This window comes from Camelus bactrianus, chromosome 19 (genome assembly GCF_048773025.1).
Source record: "Camelus bactrianus isolate YW-2024 breed Bactrian camel chromosome 19, ASM4877302v1, whole genome shotgun sequence".
NCBI classification, from domain to species: Eukaryota; Metazoa; Chordata; class Mammalia; order Artiodactyla; family Camelidae; genus Camelus; species Camelus bactrianus.
In genome coordinates, this window is record NC_133557.1 from 14,942,383 (window position 1) to 14,962,839 (window position 20,457).

At 51.0% G+C, this 20,457-nt stretch overlaps 1 protein-coding gene across 1 annotated transcript in view; it reads right to left on the reverse strand.

Annotated features, from left to right (window-relative positions):
* Nucleotides 1–7,370: 7,370 nt before the first annotated feature.
* KIAA1755 (KIAA1755 ortholog) overlaps nucleotides 7,371–20,457 on the reverse strand; it is a 35,090-nt gene continuing 22,003 nt past the window's right edge. Inside the window, exons 9-14 of the mRNA XM_010960741.3 lie at nucleotides 19,625–19,723; nucleotides 18,565–18,713; nucleotides 16,214–16,352; nucleotides 14,878–15,000; nucleotides 13,986–14,207; nucleotides 7,371–10,048 (exon numbers count right to left, since the gene is read on the reverse strand). Of these exons, the coding sequence (XP_010959043.2) occupies nucleotides 9,347–10,048; nucleotides 13,986–14,207; nucleotides 14,878–15,000; nucleotides 16,214–16,352; nucleotides 18,565–18,713; nucleotides 19,625–19,723 (1,434 nt within the window). The 3' untranslated portion in view covers nucleotides 7,371–9,346. The remainder of the gene's footprint in view (nucleotides 10,049–13,985; nucleotides 14,208–14,877; nucleotides 15,001–16,213; nucleotides 16,353–18,564; nucleotides 18,714–19,624; nucleotides 19,724–20,457) is intronic.

The following is a 20,457-nucleotide window of genomic DNA, read 5'->3' on the forward strand; positions in this document are numbered from 1 at the left end:
AACATTTAAAAATTGTGAATCACTATGTTGTACACCTGAAACTTATATAATATTGTAAATCAAGTCTACCTCAACAAAATTTTTTTAAAAAGAAAGAAAAAATCATAGCTCCTGTTTGTAAAGAACTTATGATGCCGGCTTTTCTCGGTATAAACACCAAAAAAGAAAGTTCTTCTATGTTCTGCTTTCTCTTTTCATGACAACTTCCATGTTCTTTTGGAGATGTCAAATATCAAATTCGTTTGCCACAAAACTTCCTTTTGGGGTCCCTGAGCTCACGTTCCATCCTATTGTTTCATCCCAGTCACAAGGAACACAAGGCGCTAGAGCTTGCTGAAGCATGAAAGCAGGCGGGGGTCGGGGGTGCTGGGTGTTGGAACCAATTATAGGCAGGGTGGTCTGACTGTGGGGCTGAGGCTTGGGGATGGGGGCTGGACCGGGAACCAGGAACTTTGCTGCCTCTGTCTCTTGAACCTGGCTCTCAGCCCATCAGTTTTGGTCCTCCCCAACCAAGAACTACTTTCCCGCTTTCTATGGCACAGCTGGACACAGTGGCCCTTTGAACTCAAGTTTACACTCTCAGTTCAGAAAATGCCTAGCATCTGTGATTCCCAAATCCAAATCTGGGGGAAGAAACCTTATTGATGAGCTTGGGTCACGTGTCTATCTCTTCATCCACCCTGTTTATGACCAAGAGGCTGTGACATGGTATGAGCAGAGAGCTAAAGAATGAGACGTGGGACATTCACCCTATAGAAAAGGGAGAAGGCTTTTCCAGGATAAGGGCACAGCATGGTCAAAGGCTTAAAGGTGGGAAATCAGAAGCTTCACGTAGAGAGCCCTGAGTGGCTGTTTGTGGCATCCGTCCTGTGGCTGCTTAAAGGGCAGCTCCCATAGGACCAGCCCTGTCCCTGTTCCCAGTAGCACGGATGCAGCCCAGAGAGGGAAGTCACAAGTGAATCAGCAGCAGAACCAGAGCTCAAATCCATTTCCTTCTTCCAGCCCAGGCTTGAGTATCTGGGGCTTAGGAGGGAGTCGGGGTAGAGGAGCAGGGAGAATGAAATCAAGAAATAACAGGCTTCACAGGAGTGATAATGACATTTTAGCTTGAAAATTGCAAGGAGCCAAAGCTGTGGAGGCGTATGCAAATTTCCATGTAGATGAGATGCAAATGAGCCCGCTTGCTCCTGCCTGGTGCACCTGGATGTGGCTCAGTGACAAATTCTAATGGGCACCGTGTGTCTGTGTGATTGATTATCAAGGCTAGGTGGAATGACAACAGCACTCCCCTCCTGGGAACTGAGGGAGATGAGACTGCTTTTAGAGCGCCCTCTGATGGGGGACCCTGGGGCATGGCCCTGTGTAGCTCAGGGATGGCAAATTTAGGACACATCTATTACCTCTACCCCTGCCCTCATCCATGGCAGACATCATTAATCAGTCATAGAATGTCTTCTTCCTGAGCCAACCAGGTGCTCTAAGCAGTCCCTACTAATTGATCAAAGTTGGCATTCATTCATTAATCCACTCATCTAGCAAATTGTGTTGAGTTTCTTCACTGTGCCAAGGATACATTGAACAGGCAGGTTCAGTTCCTGCTCTCATGAAACTCAGAGTTCAGTGGAGAATATGAGCATTAATAAAATATTGCAAAATGGCAATGGAGATAAGTGCTCTGAAGGAGAACTACAAGGTTTTTATAAAGGGGGATTTTGACTCTTTCAAAGCAGCCAGGAAAGCCTGACCCTGTTGCTGATATCTGAAATGAGAAGGGAGCTTAACTAACTGAAAAGTGGGAGACAAGAAAGCGAGTATAAGTAGACATTGTCAGTGCTTCACCCAGATTAACTAGGATCATTTTTTTGCTTCTGTGCATCCCTCCCCTGGCTTCTGTCTACTTTTTTTTTTAAAGGAAAAGATTTATTGAGATATAGTTCATATGTCATACAATTCACTTATTTAAAATATACAAATCAATACTTTTTGTATATTCACAGATACATGCAACCTTTACTGTAGTCAATTTTGGAACATTTTCATAACCTCAAAAAAAACCTGCTTTGCTTTATTGAAGTATAGTCAGCTTACAATATTGTGTCAATGTCTGGTGTACAGCGTAATGCTTCAGTCACACATGAACATACACATATTCGTTTTCATATTCTTTTTCACCATAAGTTACCACAAGATACCGAATATAGCTCCCTGCGCGATACAGCATGAACTTCTTGTTTATAAACCGCTTTGCTCTTTATGGATTCATACCCTCCCATTCCACACTCCCAGCCCTAAGCAACCACTAATCAAATTCCATTTCTCTAGATTTGCCTTTTCCAGACATTTCATATAAATTGAAGCATACAATATGTAGTGTCTCATAACTGGCTTCTTCCATTTGGCCTAAAATTTGCAAGGTTCATCCATGTTGTGACAAATATCAGTACTTCTTTCCTTAAAAAGATTTTTATTCTGGTAAAATATATATAACATAAAATCTGCCAGGTTGTTGATCTATGTTGAGTTAATTTTCATAGGTGGTGTGAAGCAGAGGTCCAACTTCATTATTTTACATGTAGAAACCCAGTTGTTCCAGCACCATTTAAGAGCTTTTTCTTTCCCCCATTGAATGGACTTGGCACCCTTGTTGAAAATCAATTGACCGTAGATGTGTGGGTTTATTCTGATTCCATTTGTCTTGCCGTCTGTTCTTCTGACAGTAGCACACTCTTGATTACTGTAAGTTTGTAGTAAGTTTTGAAATTGGAAACTGAGACTCCTCCAAGTTCTTCTTTTTCAAGTTATTTTGGCTACTTGGGGCCTCTTGCAATCCTGCATGAATTTGAGAGTCAGCTTTTCTATTTCTGCAAAAGAGGCTGTTGGAATTTGGATAGAGATTATGTTGAATCGGGATTGCTTTGGGTAGCATTGACATTTTAACAATGTTAAGTCTTCCTACCCATGGACACAATGTTTTTCCAATAATTTAGGTCTTGCTTAATTTCATTCAGCAATGTTTTATAGTTCGTGTTGTATCAGTCTCTTACCTCCTTGGTTAAATTTATTCCTAAGTATTTTATTCTTTTAGATGCTTTTGGAAATGAAATTGCATTCTTAATTCCTTTTTCAGATTGTCCATTGCTGATGTGTAAAAACACAACTTTTGTGTGTTGATTGCAAAGTTGACCGCAACTTTGCTGAATCTATTAGCTCTAGTAGCTTTCTTGTGGATTATTTGGCATTATCTATGCACAGAATCATGTCATCTGTGAGTATAAACAACTTTATTTCTTCCTTTCCATTTTGGATACCTTTTCTTTCTTTGAGTGGGGGCGGCTAATTGTTCTTTTTCTTGTCTAATTGGATGATTTCTATTTCTTTTTCTTGCCTAATTTTCTTGTCTAGAACTTCAGTACAATGTTGAATAGCAGTGGTGAAAAGGCATCCTGTGTGGCTCCTGATCCTAGGGGGAGAGCTTGCAGTCTTCCACCACTGAGTTTGATCTTAGTTGTGGGTTTTTCATAAATGTCATTGATCACGTTAAGTTCCCTTTTAGTCCTAGTTTTTCTTGTTCTTGTTTTTGTTCTTTTCTGTTTGTTTTTAATCATGAAAGGCTGTTATACTTTGTCAAATGTCTTTTCTGCAATTGAGATGATCCTGTTTTTCTCCCTTCATTCTATTAATATGATTGATTTTCTTGTGTTTAACTGCCTTTGCATTCTCAGGAGAAATCCCACTTGGTTACACTGTATAATTCTTTTAATGCTATTGTGTTTGGTTTGCTAGTATTTTGTTGAGGATTTTTGCATCTAGATTCATAAGGTATATTGGTCTATAATTTTCTTTTTGTGAAAAATTTATCTGGCTTTGGTATCAGGATAATGCTTACTTCACAGAATAAGTTAGAAGGTGACTTAATTCTTTTTCATGGCTGAATAATATCCCATTGTGTGGATATACTACAGTTTGTTTATCCATTCACTGGTTGACCATTATTTGGGTTGCTTCTACCTTTGCACTATGATGCATAATTCTACTACAAACCTTATGTAGAAATTTTTATGGACATATGTTTGCATTTCTCTGGGGTATATAGCTAGGAGTGGAATTGCTGGGTCATATGGTAACTTGGATGTTTAACCATTTGAAGACCTACCAAACTGTTTTCCAGAGCAGCTGCATTATTTTACATTCCCACCAGCAATGCATGAGGGTTCCAATTTCTCCACCTTCTTGTCAATACTTATTACTGGACTTTTAAAATTCTAGCCATCCTAGGATATGTGAAGTGGTATCTCGTTGCGGTTTTCATTTGCATTTCCTTGATGATTAATGATGTTGAGCATCTTTTCAAAAGCTTATTGGCATGCTGTGTACTTTCTTTGGAGAAATGCCTATTCACATCCTTTACCTATTAAAGTTTAGTGGTGAGAGCTTGCTGTATACTTGTATTCAGAATATTATCTTCTTCAGTCCACACCTGCAACCCTTCTCCAAACACTGCCCTAGAGTTCCTGGACTCTGCTTTGGGAGGTAGGACTTTGTGCAGCGCCTCGGAGGAGTAAAAATACCCTCCAGAGCTCCTCTTGTGATCAGGCGAGGTTGAGCCTTGGTCTGGAATTACACCTTGGCTTCCTTCGTTTCTCCATCCTGTTTCCCTCTTCCCATGGTTTCTCTCATGATCGCCTCTTCAGCAAATCACCTGCACCTGAATCCTCATTGCCAGGTCCGCTTCTAGGGGAACTAGACCTCAGAAAGGGCTTGGAATGGCTGAGGAACTAAAAGGCAGTCCGTGTTGCTGGAACTCAGAGAACCTGGAGATTGGGGTAAGGAGAGGCTACAGTGGTCTGACCACAGAGACCTGACCACACAGAGCTTTGTAGATCACAGCCATGGACGGGGTGGGGGTCATTTGGAGAGCCATGGGGTCCACTGGGCTGTGTTAAGTGGGGACTGTCATCATTTTACATTTTGCAAAGGTCCCTCTCTGTGTGGAGGATGGATAAAAGGGCCCACGTGGCTACAAGAAGACCCTCAAGGATGCTGTTACAATGGTCCAGGGGAGAGGGGATGGAGGGTGGGATAAGGGTGGGAAGCTGGAGGGAGAGAGAAATACATTAAGGAGAGATTAGAGGGCATGGATTTAGGAGCTGTGGGGAAGTTCAAGGACAACTTGTAGGTTTCCAGCCTGGGCGCCTGGATGGATGGTCAGTGCATAGAGAGGGAGGCAGAACTGGGAGGGTAGATCAGGAGTTCCACAGGCCAGACCACATCAGTTTGCCATCCCTGGTCATGCCCAATCCCCCCATTTCACAGAAGGAGAAAATGAGGCCTAAGGAAGTGCAGTGATTCTTCCAGGTCCCCATCATGCCCCAGACCTGAGGGGATGGGATCCAAGGGTCCTGCTGCCCAGCCAGAGGACTTGTTTATTCTCTAGGGGGCCCACTGGCTTGGCCTCAGAGAGCTATTTTGCAACTGGGAGAGGGTGGGGTTTCAGGCCTAATGGTTTTGTTCTGGGCTGGAAGCCAGTTCACAGCTCACAGAGAACAGAATATCTCAGTTTCATGAGGGCAGCCTATGCCCTGACCCTGGCCAGCTTCCCTGTCTGGGTTTGGTGTGGGTGACTTGAAGGCATGAGGATGTGGGGTGCCCACCTCAGAATGGCCGACATCTGCTCTCCAGGATTTGGCATGGACCAGAATGAGGCCCGGATCTGAGGTTTCCCCTTCTCTAGGCCTTTTCCTGCTGTGTGACCTTGGGCACATCACCTCTCTCTCCAGTCTTCAATCTTCTCAGCTGTAAAATGGAGACATCCTAGAGTATGACTTCTGTGCCCTCAGGGTTGTAGGGAATACCAGGTGAAGAAATGAATGGACAAAAAAGTACTTTGTAAACTGTAAACTGCAAACTGCCTAAACTTTTATTTGGGCTCAGTCCTATCTCTGCCCCAAGCTATTGCCCAGTGGACTTCTCAGACTTCACATGATGGCCACCCCTCTGGAGAGGAAAAGGCCTGTGTAGAGCTCAGGGATCCTTTCTTATCCTGGCCCAGTATCCTTAACAAACCCATTAGATAGATGGGGAAAACTGAGAGTCAGCCATCTGCTCAGGGTCACCAGGCTGTTAGGATTCGAAGGCCGGTTTCTCTGATTCCAAAGATGAGAAAGATCCTTAACCATTCAATGACCTGTTTGGACAGATAAGATAAACTGAGAGCCAGAAAGGGGAAGCAACCTGCCTGGGGTCACACAGGCAGTCAGCAACAGGGCAGAAGTGTCACAAAAGGTCCCTGGCTCCCAGGCCATACTCCTCCTAACAACACCCCTTGCCCACCAACCCCTGGAGCTTGAAAAGGGGGCTCCCATCACTGTGGGCTATTCCCAGTCATGTCACTGGCAGACGTGGGGTCCCCTATCAGCCCCAAATTCTTCCCACCAGAACAGGCTGCAAACTTTCTTAAAAGATCCGACGAAGAGACACACCGCCATCTCCTCAGCGCAGCCTCTGGGGGTCAGTGGGAATCTTTTGCGGAGGCCACGCCATGCCCCCTCCATGGGCAGGTCAGGGCAAAAGTCAATCAGTTGGGTTTCTTTGGCCTTTGAGAGACAACTGGGGAATCCTGAAAGCTAATGAGGTAATCTACATGATTCAAAGAGCGAAAAACTCTTTGGGAATTCATTGGTGGCCTCTGGAGAAATGTCTTCCTTGATTTGTTGGATAATGAAAGCACAGGCTGGCTGGGCTGGAGCCAAAGTATAATACTACATACCATTTAATGAGCACTTACTGTGGTCCAGGGGCCTTTTTAAGGCTTTCCGCATATTAACTCATTTAATACTCACAGCAAGCCTCTGGGGTCTGATGATTCTCATTTTACAGGTGAGGGAACCAAGGCACAGGGACGGGGCATATCTTGGCCAAGAACTCAGCCTGTAAGTCACGGAGCCTGGGCTGGGGACCTGTCCATCCGACTCCAGAACCATGTGACTGACCTCTGCGCCACACTGCCTTGGGTACAGGAGGCCAGGGTAAACACTGCCCAAAGGGCCAAGCCCTGCCCAGCCCAAGCCCCTGGGCACAGTCCAGGCATAGCAGGACTGCTGAGGGGACAAAGCCCGTGGCCACTGCAGAACCAGTGATTAGCCCAGGTTTGTCTGAGGGTGAGTCCAGAGCATCAGTGTTGTATCAAGTACTAGCTTGGCCACTCGCTACATAACACTAGGCAAGGTATCACCTTGACTTCTCTGAGTGTCAGTTTCCTCCTCAGTAAAATGGGGTGAAATTAGTATTGGTTTCATCAGATTGTTGTGAAAAATGCAACAAGCCCTACCAAGTTTATAAAGGGCTTAGCACCAAGCCAGGCACAAAGAAAATGTAGAGTAAATGTTCGCTATTAATATTATTATATTTCATTTCTGCATCCCCTCCTCCTCCATGGGCTCCTGTGAGTAGACAGGTTGTTGAGGCTTGGCTCTTTTGGAGACAGAGAGATGCATAAGATGGCTTCAGGGACCCCTCCCTCCCAAGGATTCTTGGATTATCCACACTGTGCTTGAACCCCCCTTATCCCTAGATGTAGCTGTAGTCTCTTAGAAGTCAGTTTTCATACTTGCACCCCAGGTACCCTGGCTCCCTGCCTGTGGTCCCCACTGGCTGGATGCTGTTGCTACAGCAACAGCATTTTAAGAGACTTTGGCCCCCCTCTGAGGCAATAGGCATGGCTGGAGATGGGCTGATCAAATGCCTCCTGCATCCTCAGGCCTGTGTGGACAGAAGGCAGGAGAGTGGAACGGGAGCATCAGAGCTGGCTCCGGGCGGGGGGCCGGCTCAGACCTCAGCCCCAAGCGTTTCCCAACGGCACCCCCACCTCACTGTGTTGCATGGGTTATACCCGAGTAGTTGGTTACAGATGCAGATTCTAGCCACCCCTGTCCCCAAGGGTCTGATTTTAATTATCTGGGGTGGGATCTCCTAGGAAGCTACCTTTGATGAGCTCTGCCTGTGGTTCTGAGACAGACAGGCCCCAGACCACTCTTGACGAAATATTCAGTCTTGGAAGATTCCTGAAGACATTTTGGGCGTTGAGGTTTGTGCGGCTCTCTCTGCCAAGGAGCCTCCTGAGAAACCCTCTTTGTCCTCCCTGGCCCGCTCTGGTCCTGCCTCCCTCTCCTTCTGCCTCCTCATTTTGTGGGAGGATGTGTGCCCCACCCTCTCCCCGGAGCCAGGAAAATTCTAGGGCTAGGCTGCCAGAAGTCATCTTGGTCTCATCCTAAGGCAGAGGCAGGGGGCGCACACTCTCAGGATGATGACATTCAGGGGAGGCGCTAGCCAGGGTCACTCTGGGCAGTGGGAAAGGCTCTCTGTCTTCCAAATGCTCTGAGATCAGAGGTGGAAAGGCCTTTTCCCACTGTCTCCCCACACCACCTGCTGGATGGAGACTGCCCCCACTCCCAGTCTCAACCACAGCAGAACCCGATGACACTGGGCCCCAGAGACTGTGCCTAAATTGAGAGGGGGCTTGAGGGTGGGGAGAGTGGATGGAGGCTCTAAGGAGCCGTGGTGAGGAGGAGGAGAAGACAGAGATCATGGGAGAGGGAGGGGGTCCTCTCTGGGGTTCCTTGAACTCACGACTGATGGCCCATGGCAGTTGGAGGAGCCAAATGACACAGCAGAGACGCAGCAGACAGTCCACCGCCCTTCCCCATCCCTTGCGTACTCACTGGCCTCCAGCAGGTGATTCGCTTTGCCCGAGGCCAGTGGTGACAGCGAAAAAATTACATGCGGTAATCTGCTTGACAGCACACCCTTTACATCCTTCCCAGCCTCGCCTCCCTGCTCCTTCACCAGTGGCTCCTGGGATCCCTGCCAAATAAATGCACACTCGAATCCTTGTCTAGGGTCTGTTTCGTGGGACCTTAAGACAAGAAGCCACTGTCCAGTCTGCCCACTTGGTGTTCCGTATGAGGGCAACCTGCCCCTCGTGCCCCAAAAGCAAGCTCGCAAATCCCTGAATTCCAGGTGGGCGTCTGGCCTGCACACATCCGAGACCTCTGGAAGGGTCTGTACCATAGCTCTTTCCACAGTGAGAGTTTGGGGTTTTGGAGCCAATCCCACACTCTACCGCATCCTGCGCCAACCTCCACTCTCACTCTTCTGAATGTGTGGAGTCAGGTCTTCCTGGAGGTTCCGGGGGCCGGGAGCAGGTGCGGGACTTGTCTTCCCAGCACAGGCCAAACTCAGTGGCCAAGTCTCGATGGATCGTCCAGGGCTCCCCAGCTTTCTCTGTAGCTGGGCCCCACCCCAGCCACCCCTGACCTGGGAGCCTGGTGTGATTGACAGGCGCTCCCAGCTAGAGGGACGCGGGAGGACTTGTCTGTGGTGAGTCTTCCAGAGACGTCTGTGAGTCTGTCCCCTCCGAGGAGAAGCTGCCCCCAGGGGGACGGGGGATCTGACTCTGCCTGGGGAGCCGCTGCCAGGAGAAGAGGGTGGCCAGAAAACGCTCGGGGGCAGAATCGAGGGGCCTGGGGATGCTTTTACCTTCACCAGCCTCAACAGCCTGGCCAGCTTCCTGGGGTGGAGGGTCTGCCCGGAAATTTCTGTTCTGTCCCCGTCTGGGCGCCCAAGGAGGCCAACAGGATTTTGGTGAATGATCCAGGCCCGATGAGTTCTGGAGTGGCAGGTCCCGTCTTCCCTTGCAAGTGACTTCTCCTTCCAGCCCCTGGCCCTTGATGGCCACCCCTCTGAGTTCCAGGCATGCCAGGTGGGCAGTGGGGCCTGCTGGGCATGGACAGTGGGCCAGTGCCTTCTTCAGGAGTGTCTGGATCTCCTCATGTCTCACCCGGGCCTCCTCCCACAGGTCCCGGCCCACGCCCTCCTGGCTCAGAGAGGCCACCTGCAGCCCCACGGCTGTGAGCTTCTCAGCAGGGAACTCAGACGCCAGGCGCTGCAGGTAACGGTGGAGGCGGCGCTGGTCCCCAGGGCTGGCCTTTTGGGCCTTGCCAAGCCTGAGTTGGGCCATCAGGTCCTGACAGTCCATGTGGAACCAGGTCACCTGGGAGACAAAAAGAGAGGGAGGTGGGGGCTCTGTGGGGACAGCAATGTGCCTCTCCAAGCAGATCGGTGGGGGCGGGGCTTGGAGAATAAGCATTGGGAGGCTGAATTGATAATAAACGCCCAATCAACGTGGTCGCGATTTTCTGCGCTGACGATGATGACACTATTTCCCTCTCTTCCCCAGGCAATACCGCCCTCCAGCGCCCACCAGGATACAGGCCCAACATCCTTGAGATCTTCAGGCACAGTCTCATAGAATTCTGGGCCAGCAAGGACCTCTTTAGGGGTGTTTCTCCCTCGGTAAATTGTGCTAGATAATCAGGAAAATTTGAGAGCTGAAAACTTGGATTCTCAGACTGTAGGAATTCCTTTATACGTGGTGCACAGGGAGGAGTCCAGCTGCTGTGTATGGAGTACTGACTGTTTGCTAGGCTCTGTGCGTCTCATATATGATCACACTGAACCAGCAGCCCATTTTGCAGAGGAGGAAACTGAGGCTCAGAAACATGACATCACTTGCCCCAGGTCACACTGCAAGTTGAGGAGGAGCTGGGATTTGAACTCAGCTCTGTCCAGCCTCCAAGAGGGTATCTTCCAAGCATCACCTTGCACAGGAGAAACTGGCCCAGGCAGGGCAGTGCCCTTGCAGTCACACAGCGAGACTGTCAGCCAGCCCAGGCCCGGAGGCCTCCTCACTCCGGCCTGGCCTCTGCCCCATTTGGGGAATACTGCCTGTCCCCACTTCACCCACAAAATGTCTGTAGGCTGCAAAGGAGCCAACACGTTCCCAGCAGCTCGTGAAAAACATAATCTTTCTCTCCATTAATTTAGAAGCCGACAGCGAGCTGTTAGGCGGTGAGGATTGGAGAACCATTTTCTCCGAGGAAACCATCTTTCCGCGGATTAAAGGAACTTGTCTTTAGATAAATGGCTTCATATTCGCGGAAGCACACTGAGCTCACGGCTGGGAAAGGGCTCTATAAATCTCCGTTAGCGGCACAGTCGGGTTATTATTATTTAGTGCCAAAGCTGCCGCCAGCCGCTGGGGCTGAGCCCAGCACTGAGCCGTCCTGTCTGTCTGTCTGGGACTGGATCTTCCAGGCTGAGCTGGTCAGAGGCTCGTCGGAAATCATCTTGCCCAACCCCTTGTTGTGCGGATTACAATTCAGGGCCAGAGAGGAGAAGGGGCCGGTGGAATAGCAAGAGATGGCCAAGGTGGGACTCAGGGTCAAGGCCGCCCCCTCCTGTCCTGTAAGGCCTGCGACAGACTCCGCCCTGGCACACGTACCCCAGCCTTCCTTCCTCCTGGGCCTCCTCACTCCTCCTCCATTCACTGGGCCGGTTACCCAGCTCCTCTGGAGGCTGACCCTGTGCTGGGTGCTGCAGTAGAACAGGACCCAGTCAGACCCCTTCCCTGCCTCGGGGAGCCCAGCTCACAGGTGACAGATAAGGGACAGGTGAGCAGGTGATGAAGCAACAGGATAATCTTGGATTACAAAGAGCATCATGCAGTCATCAGCACAGGGTGAAGGCAGATAAGGGGCAGGTGCTCGGAGGTCAGGAAGGGCCTCTGTGAAGAAGGGACTTGTGAGCTGAGTCATACAAAAGGCAAGAAGCCAGCCCCTCGAGGGGAAGAGTTTTCCAGGCTGAGGGAACAGCCTGTGCAAAGGCCTCAGAGCTGCAGCTGGTTTGGTTTCTCCAGGGAAGGCCAAGGGGGCTGAAATTGGCTAAAATTAGTAAACAAGGGAGAGAAGCTTCCAGATACTCTTAACCCATGAGGCATGACTCCTCCTCCTCTTAATGGTAATAATAATGTGGGTGTTAAAAATAATAATTTCCAATTTGAACAAAGCCCGGGATAGGGGCAGGAGGGTGCCCACACTGAATTTAATTCTCTCACTACCTTGCAAGGCCAGCACTAGAGCCAGATGACCTGGGTCTGAATCTCAGCAATGCCGCTTCCTAGTTGTGTGACCCTGGGTGGGTTACTTGACTTCTCTGTGTTTCCTGCCTCACAGGGTTGGTGTGACAATAAAATTGTATGAAATGGCTAGAACAGGGCCTGGTATATAATAAGAACTCTGTACATAAGCATTGGTTGCTATTGTTGTTGTTGTTGTTGTTGTTATTACTACTACTACTACTATTATTATTATTATTATCATCATCATCATCATCATCATCATCACTATCATTACCAGTGACGAGGAACTGAGGCCCAGAGCAGTGAAGACGGCTGTTGAGGTCACACAGCCTGGGCAGGCACAGCCCTGACTCTACGTCTCAGATCCTGCTACTGTCTCTCTCTCTAATCTCTGAATAGGTAGGAGCCGGGGAACTGTCACTGCCTCTGCCCACATCTGCCTCCCTTGCCAGCCGCCCCAGGGAGACAGAGAGCAGCCTGGGCCTGTCCTCCCAGCGCCCCAGGCGGGAGTTGACCGGCATTCCTCTCGCTGCCACCGAAGCATACTGTGTTCTCGTCCCCTGTGTGCTGGCTGGCCTGACAGCTGGGAGGCTGGGGTCAGGCTCTTCCCACACTCCGGGGCAGCTGAGGGCAGAGGGCCCAGGCCAGCAGTGTGTGCTCTCATCTCATCTGGGTACAGCTCCCGCCGGCTGCTCCCTGGCCCACCTAGGCCTCAGTTTCCCCAGCAGGAAAAATGCAGGATTTGGCCAAAGGGATTTAGGAGGTGTGGGGGGTGGGACTCTTAAGTCAAATCCTGCCCGACCACCGGCCCTCTGGGGGACCTTGAGCAAGCCACTTTCCTCTTTGGGCCTTAGTTTCTTCATCTGTAAAATAGAAACAACGCTGGTGCTCCTCCCTCAGAAAGAGATGGTGAGAATTAAATCAGGCAGGGTTTGGAGGGTCTGGCGTGGAGTACAGTGTCAGTAACATGGGCTACCCCCTAATAGTCACCTAATCTCTGTCACCATCATCAGCTTGCCTGCTTGGACATGGGAACTGTCACTCCCCGCTCCCCTTTGGCGAAGAACATAACATATGGATGCATCTGGGTTCAAATTCTAGCTGTTCTTTCCTCTAACTGTGTGGCCTTGGGCAAGGTACTTCCCCTGTGGGCCTCAGCTTCCTCATCTGTGAAATGAGGCAGATCAACCTTGCCACACTGAGTTGCCAAGGGACAACAGATGCAAAGTGATGGCCTTCTTCTTGCCTCCTACCTCACCTCTGCCCACCCTCCCCTGAACCGTTGTCCCAGAAACCTGACCCTCTCCTCCTCCCTCGTGGCCAAACTCTGAATTCATGGTGAGGACTGAGGCCTCTGTTCTGAAGGGGCTCAGAGCAGCCTCAGGGCCCGTCCTCAGCCAGCTGTCCCTCCTTTCCCAGCTGCGTCCCACCCCCCCCCCCATCTGCACGGCTCAAGGTGGGGCATGGGAAAGCGTACAAGAATGGTGCTTGGCTTGCTGTGTGCCCTTGGCTAAGTGATGGCCCTTCTCTGAACCTGTTTTCCCAACTCTGCAACAGAGGAGTGGGACAAGATCAAGGTTCTTAGCCTGGTCTGGACCCCGTGAAGTTGTCTGCAAAGGTCTGTGTATAGAGGAAAAGTCTATAGGTTTGACCCAACTTATGGAAATCCCCAGGCTCTGCCCTTAATCCCAACATTTAAGAAGCAGGTGATTTTTGAGAGTCCTTTGAGAGTTTATGTCCAGGTCACGGGGAGGCTGCCTGGTATTGCGGGACAAGCTGGGGACAGGGATCAGCCAGGCCTGGTTTAGGAGGGTAACTTAACCTCTCAAACCTTGTTTCGCTTCTGGAAAATGCAGGTCATGCTTTCTCCCCATCGTGGGGCTGGGGTGTGAATCAGGCAAAGAGCCTGGGGCTGCGTCTTCGCCACTCCCTGTCCCCACCCTACCTCCTAGGTGCTGATGGCAGGGGCGGGGGAATCTATGCGGGTGGGACCTGGGACGCCCGGGCTCACCTTCTTACAGAAGTGGTGGAGGTGGAGCAGGGTCTCCAGGTCGGTGCGTTGCCGCTCAGCCGCCATGTAGAAGTGGGTCAGCTTAGCCTGGAAGGCCCGCTGGGTGAAGGAGAAGGCTACCAGCTCCGGAAGCTCCGTCCCTCCTGCCTCCCCGGACCCTCGGGCTGCAGCTCCCAGCTGGGCCGCCTCCTTGGACAGCTCCAGGCCATGGCGGTACTGGGCCTGAGCAGGGAGGGAGGGGGTGTCTACTCAGCTCACAGCTAGGCTGAGGTCTCCCCAAGAGGTCAAGAACCTCCTGCTGCCCCGCTGCTGAGTTATGAGACTTCCTGAGCCTCAGTTTTTTCATCTATAAAATGGGAGCCCTGGGTTCACTTTGCCCAGCTGGGACTCTGCTTGGTGTCACCTCCTTCCGGAAAAACTCCCCAACCTTAGGGTCTGAATTAGAGGCTCCTCATCTGTGTCCCCACAGTTCTCCCTTTCTGGTTATTTCCCTGTTGGTCCCCCACCTATACCCATCACTGGCCTGGGAGTTCCCAGAGGGCTGTAACAGAGGCTGAATCACCCTGTGTCCCAGGACCCAGCACATCCAGGATGCAGATTCCTGCCCCTGCTCTCTGACGCTGATTCAGCAGGACTAGAATAGGATTCTGGAATGTGTATTTTAAGAAATCCTCCAGGGATTCTGAGATTGATCATCTTTGGACTTGGTAGTCAGGAAGACTTCTGGAGGAAATGATATCTAAGCTGAACACTTTGTGATCCAAGCTGCTCTCCTCCCTGTCTTGGGAAAATTTCTTGCACTCTCCCACCCCCTCACCTGTGCCCAGCAGTGCCACCCCCTGCCCTGTCCTCTCCATCTGCTCCCATCCTGCTTCTCGTTTCAGGAACGCACCGCAGCCTGAAGGAAGAAGTCCTCAAACTCTGCATGGGCTTTCTCCACTGTCTCCAAGCTTCCGTCCTTGGGGGTCAGCACCTGCAGGCACCGGTTTCCTTCCTGCTCTATCCAGTTGCCGACCTGGGGCAGGGGAGGGAGGTTTGCGCATGAGGGGCTACTGCAGAGACATCCATTGGCCAGCTACCCGCCTTCCTGGGAGGCTGAGGTCTTCCTGTCCTCAGTCATTCAGGGGCTAGACCTGTGCCCACTGGCCTGGACTGAAGTGCTCCCAGTTCTGGGGAGGAGAAAAGAGACAGCTGGGGGAGGGTGTGCACTGTCATGTTCTTCAAATAACTCAAGGAGAGAGGGTTCCCTAAGTGGGACCCTAGAAAGCCAGAGCCATGTGCATAGTAGGCCCTCCATGCATACTTGTCAGAATGAAGTCACAGGATGGTAAATTCAGGCTGACTCTAACCACTGAGTGCTGCCCAGCCATAAGAGGGGCAGCCTCAGGAGTGATGAGCTCCCTGTCCCTAGGGGCATGCAAACAGCAAGAGGGAGAAAGCTGCTTGCTGTAGAGGAAGGTGCATGGGCCTGCAGTGAACTCACCGAGCGAACTGGGCAAACCACTCCCCTTTTCTGGGCTTCAGTCTATTCTGTGGCAAAATGAAGTAGGTGTGAGGATTCGAAGAGGGACAGAGAGGGTAAGATGGCTCTTGCCCCCACAAACAGAAGTTCTCTTCATATTCTGGGGTGTCTCGAGGAGCATCACCCAGCTTATCCTCACAAAGCCCATGTAGTGGGCACTAACATTATTCCCCATTTAACAGATGAGGAGACTGAGGTTTAATAACCCATTTAGATTCACACCACTAGTAAGTGCTGGAGCCGGGACTGGAACCCAGGCCATCTGGCTCCGGCACGCTGGGCTCCACGGCCCAGCCCGTGAAGAGATGTGTTGGTTCCAGGCACTGGCCATTGGACAGAGTGGTCGCCAGGTGTGCGACCACGGGCAGGTGACATCATGTCTGCCAGCCTGTTTCCTTATCAGTGAGTAGGAGAAACCCTAGCATCATTCCCACATCACTGGTCAGGGGTGAGGTTGGAAGGCAGTGATGTAAGCAAAGGCTCTGACCCAGGGCCTGGCACAAAGCTGGCATTTAATAAATACAGCTTCTGGAGCTCTGTCTTCACCCACTAAGCTTACGGGGTGCATGTCCGGGGCCAGGTCCTGAGAATGACTGCCTGGCTCTCGCACAGCCTGGTGTCCTTATACCAGAGCAAAGCCCCTGGCTGGGGCAGGGTCCAGAGCAGGCAGAAGCCCCCACGTCCCTGGGCCAGCCTCCTCTCTCACCTGGTGGATGGCAGCCTCCAGGCGGCCCAGGCGGACCCGGAGCTCCAGCCTCCTCAGGAGATGGTTGGACGCGGTGACAAGGACATGCAGCTGCTCATCCACGAGGCTGTACAGAGCAGCAGCTTCAGCCAGGTGGCTCCTGGGAGGCCAAGGAGGATGAGAGAAAACCCAGGTGCTTGCCCCCATCCCCCACCCCCAGTGCTCCTGCTCAGCATAGACCTGCCTCCCTGACGCCCAACAACTCTGTGGCCCTGGCCTGCATGTTACAGCTGCTGACTTGCTGTGTGGACTTGCAGGTCCTTACACCTCTCTGGGCCTCAGTCTTGGCCTTCCATGGGACTGGGAAGACCAGAGGACACAGCAAGAAACCAAATGACCCTCCCTTTCCCTGGGAAGATGTGAGCCAAGCTGGACAGATCTAGGTTCAAATTCCAGCCCTGCTACCTTCTAGTACTAGGAGCTCGTGCAAACTTCTCACCCTTTCTGTATCCCCGTTTTCTCAGCTATGAACAGTGGGGATAACAGAACCCCTTCATAGGGTGCTTGTGAGAATTAAATGATCTAACCCTCTGGCTCTCAACCCTGGCTACACATTAGAACTTGCTCTGGGAGCTTCAAAAATCTCAAAGCCCAGGCCCCTCCCCAACCCAGGCCAACCAAGCCTGTCTCTGAGTGCAGCCTGGACATCAGTGCAAACCTGCCCTCATGCACTCAAAATATTTAACATAGTGTCCAGCCCAAAATGTTGTTAGTGCTTGTTATTTCTGTTACAATGATGGTGAGTGGTTGTAACACACCTCTCCACTCTGGTCTCCATTTTACAGATGGAAAAACTGAGGTCTGGAGAGAGGAACTGACTCGCATGCATAAGTCTGCATTGGAACCCAGTTCATGGCCTCTTCTGCACATTATTTTTTAAAATGGTCAAAGCCAGTAAGACATAAATGAAGGGGTGCAGATGGGGTTTCAGGTGTGGTGACACTTGGGTGAAGGGAGGAACCTCGGGGTCTTCTCAATACTGCTCAAATCCCACCCCACCCACCTCTGCCCTATGGGTCCTTTAGACGGAAAAGGGAAAAGAGGAGATGGAAGGAGAGTCTGTTTTCCTGGAGGGAGCCTTGCTCTGAGCCTCTTTGTCTGCAGCTTCCCATGGGTCACTGCCTTTCCAGGGAAAGGGTGAGCAGCCAGGGTACGTGAACGGGATGGACAATGCCAGGCAGAGGGAGGGAGGAAGGGGCCGACAGGCAGGAGCTGCAAAGCAAACACGTAGAGTGGCTCACATGGGACAACAGCGCCCCCTGGTGGAGCTGCTGGTGGCCAGCGGTCTGGAGGGGCCCACGGTGGACCAGAGGGGCCCAGTGCCAGCCGCCTCCAGGCCGTATGAGGGGCAGGAGGACAACTCCACATCCAGCATCCCCCACTGCTCACATTAGTGCGAATCTGTCTGCGGGCACAGCTCCAAGTGATGTATTCGAGATTTTGGGCCAGCCTGCATGGATTCAAGTCCTGGCCCCAACCACGTCCAAGCTGTGCGACCCTGGGCAAGTCACTTAATCTCTCTCTAAGCCTCAGGCTCCTCCACTCGAGGAAAATACGAGGATCCACTTCAGCAGGGGTGGGGAAATAAACAAGTTAATATTGGTAAAGTCCTTAGAACAATGCTCTGTTCATACTAAGTGCTATTTAAGGTTGGTTAAATAGACAAAATGTTCTTGGAAGCTTATGCAAACCTTGCAGTTGTGTTCGTCCTAATAGAAATAAAATATTTACAATTACTGGCTGATTTAATTATTGATTTGACTCCCCTCGCCCTTAAATTTAAGAAAATTGGTACTTTCTAGGAATGTGTATTGTTTGTTCTGTGGTTCGGAGACCCCGACACACCATGAGGTTCTCCCGGCCCTGCCAGGGAAGGCAGGACAGTGCAGAGGTTAGTGCTCTGATGGCCTGGCTGTTACTTCTCTTCACTCAGCCTCAGGTGTCCATCAGTCAAATAGGAAGATGTGAGCCTCACATGGTCTTATGAGGAATAAAAGAGGTGGGTCCTTGAAAGGGCTCAGCCCGGTGTCTGGGTCAGAGAGAGTGCTTGGTCCACGAGGGTGACCAGAAATGGTCAAGAGTGGTCCTCTGATTCCCACCCCAGGCTGAAGATGGCTGGGGCTGAGGACAGGCAGAGAAGGGAATGGAAATTTGCCAAGACACAGGGGCCTGTGACCAGGCCTCAGCCCAGGATATGGGCCTTGCAAACACCACACTCTGGGCATCCGTGGTGCCTACCCTGTGTGTCCCCAGTCCAAGCCCCAGCTGGGGGAACAGGATGGATTGGGGGTGGAAAAGCCTGATGTCCGTACCTGACGTCCGGGTTGAAGTCCAGCCTGCTGCCTTCCTGCCGCAGCCTGGCCAGCGTGGCTCCACCTTCCCGCTGGAGGCCCAGGAGGCCTGGGTCCCTCAGCACGGCCTCCATCAGCTCCTTGGATTTGCTCAGACACCTAGAGGCCTCCTGCCAGGGTAGGGAGGTGGCCTGAGGCCCATTCCCATTCTCTCCCTACAATCTTCTGGCACTCCCCACCTGACTCCCCCAGTTTGACATTCAAGGTCCTACAGAAAGTGTATCCTTTCTATCTCTAAAAACATCTCAAGCTGAGCCTCCTCTTATCTCCATGGCAACCTCACTGGTCCAAGGCCAAAATCTCTTGCTGGAAACCCATCCCAGCCTCTTCATGGATCTCCCCACAGCACTGTGACTCCCCCTGCAGTCTATTCTCTGCATGACAACTGGAAGGATTTCTAAGTACCAAGCTGATCACTCCGTTGCTGCTTAGAACTTCCCAGTGGTTTCTTTGCCCATTTAGAATCAAATCCCAACCTACCTACTCCTTGATACAGCCCCATGGGTCCAGAAGAGCTGAATGTATGAAGCACAAAGTGCCTTCCCATGGCAGGTTCCGTCTCACCCTTCAAGGCTGAACTTCAACACCACCTTGTCAGGCAGGTTCTCCCTCCTTCCCCATTAGTCTCAATCTTACTTTTGTAGCATTCAGTACAACTTGTAACTACACATCTATTTCTTTTTTTCTTCCTTTTTAAAATTATTTTTTAATGGAGGTGCTATGGATTGAACCCAGGACCTCGTGCATACTAAGCATAGGCTTCTACCACTGAGCTATTATCCTCCCCTGCTAAACGTCCATTTATTTGTTTGCTTTTTTAATGGCAACTTCTACCGCTGCACCAGGAGCCCCATGAGGACAGGGACAAGTCGATTTGCCCCAGGCTGGGTCTCCAGGGCGTGACACCTAGTGACTGTCATATCAGTCAAATGAATGAATGAAAACAAGTCCCCTTCACCGAGCCCTTTCCTGCGGAAGCCAGGGTGTGGTGCGGCTTCCCCGCCTCGTGCTTCTGGCTCACCTGCACCCCTCCAGGGGGGTCGCACTTCTCAAACTCCTTGATGGAAGCCTTTAGCAGGGAGGAAGCCTGGCGGAGGTCAGCAAGGAAAGGGTCCAGCTTCTGCAGGACAGGAGGCCAGAGTAGGGGTGTCAGCCTGGGCCAGTGAGGAGGGTCCCTTCCCTCCCTCATCAGGAGGACATGTGGTGACATTAGATGGTGGTCCTCAAACTTTAGCTGCATCAGAATCACCTGGAAAGCTGGTTAAAACCCAGGCCGCAGAGCCCTCCTCCTGAGTCTCTGGTTTAGTTCCTCTGGGGCAGGGCCTGTGACTGTGCATTTCTCACCAGTTCCCAGGCGATGCTGATGCTGCTGGTCCTGGGACCACAGTTTGAGAAGCACTCATGCTAGGAATGAGGGAGAAAAAGAAAGAAGGTAGGCCTGACCTACTCCCAGGCCAGCGGGGCTGCCCTTGTGGGAGGGAGAGGGCAGGGTAGGAAGACATCCTCTGCTGGGTCCCGCTTCAGCCCAGCTTACAAGCTGGGAGGCCTTGGGCAAGTTTCCTAACTTCTCTGTGCCTCTGCTTTCTCCTCTGCAAAATTCAGTCAGAGTAGTTCCTGCCCCAGAGGCTGGTATGAGGATTAAATGGGATCAATGTGTGCCAGGCACTCAGCACCACAGTCATCATCACGATCAGTCTCATATTCTGGGACTATAGGTAAGAGTTCATTTAAAAAGCAAAAATACAGTTCAAAAGACACCGGATAAACTGGAGAAGGGACAAGTAGGAAAAGAGATTTTTCAATATCTACCCTTCTGGACCACGTGAATTTTGAACATATAGTCTACTCAAAAAT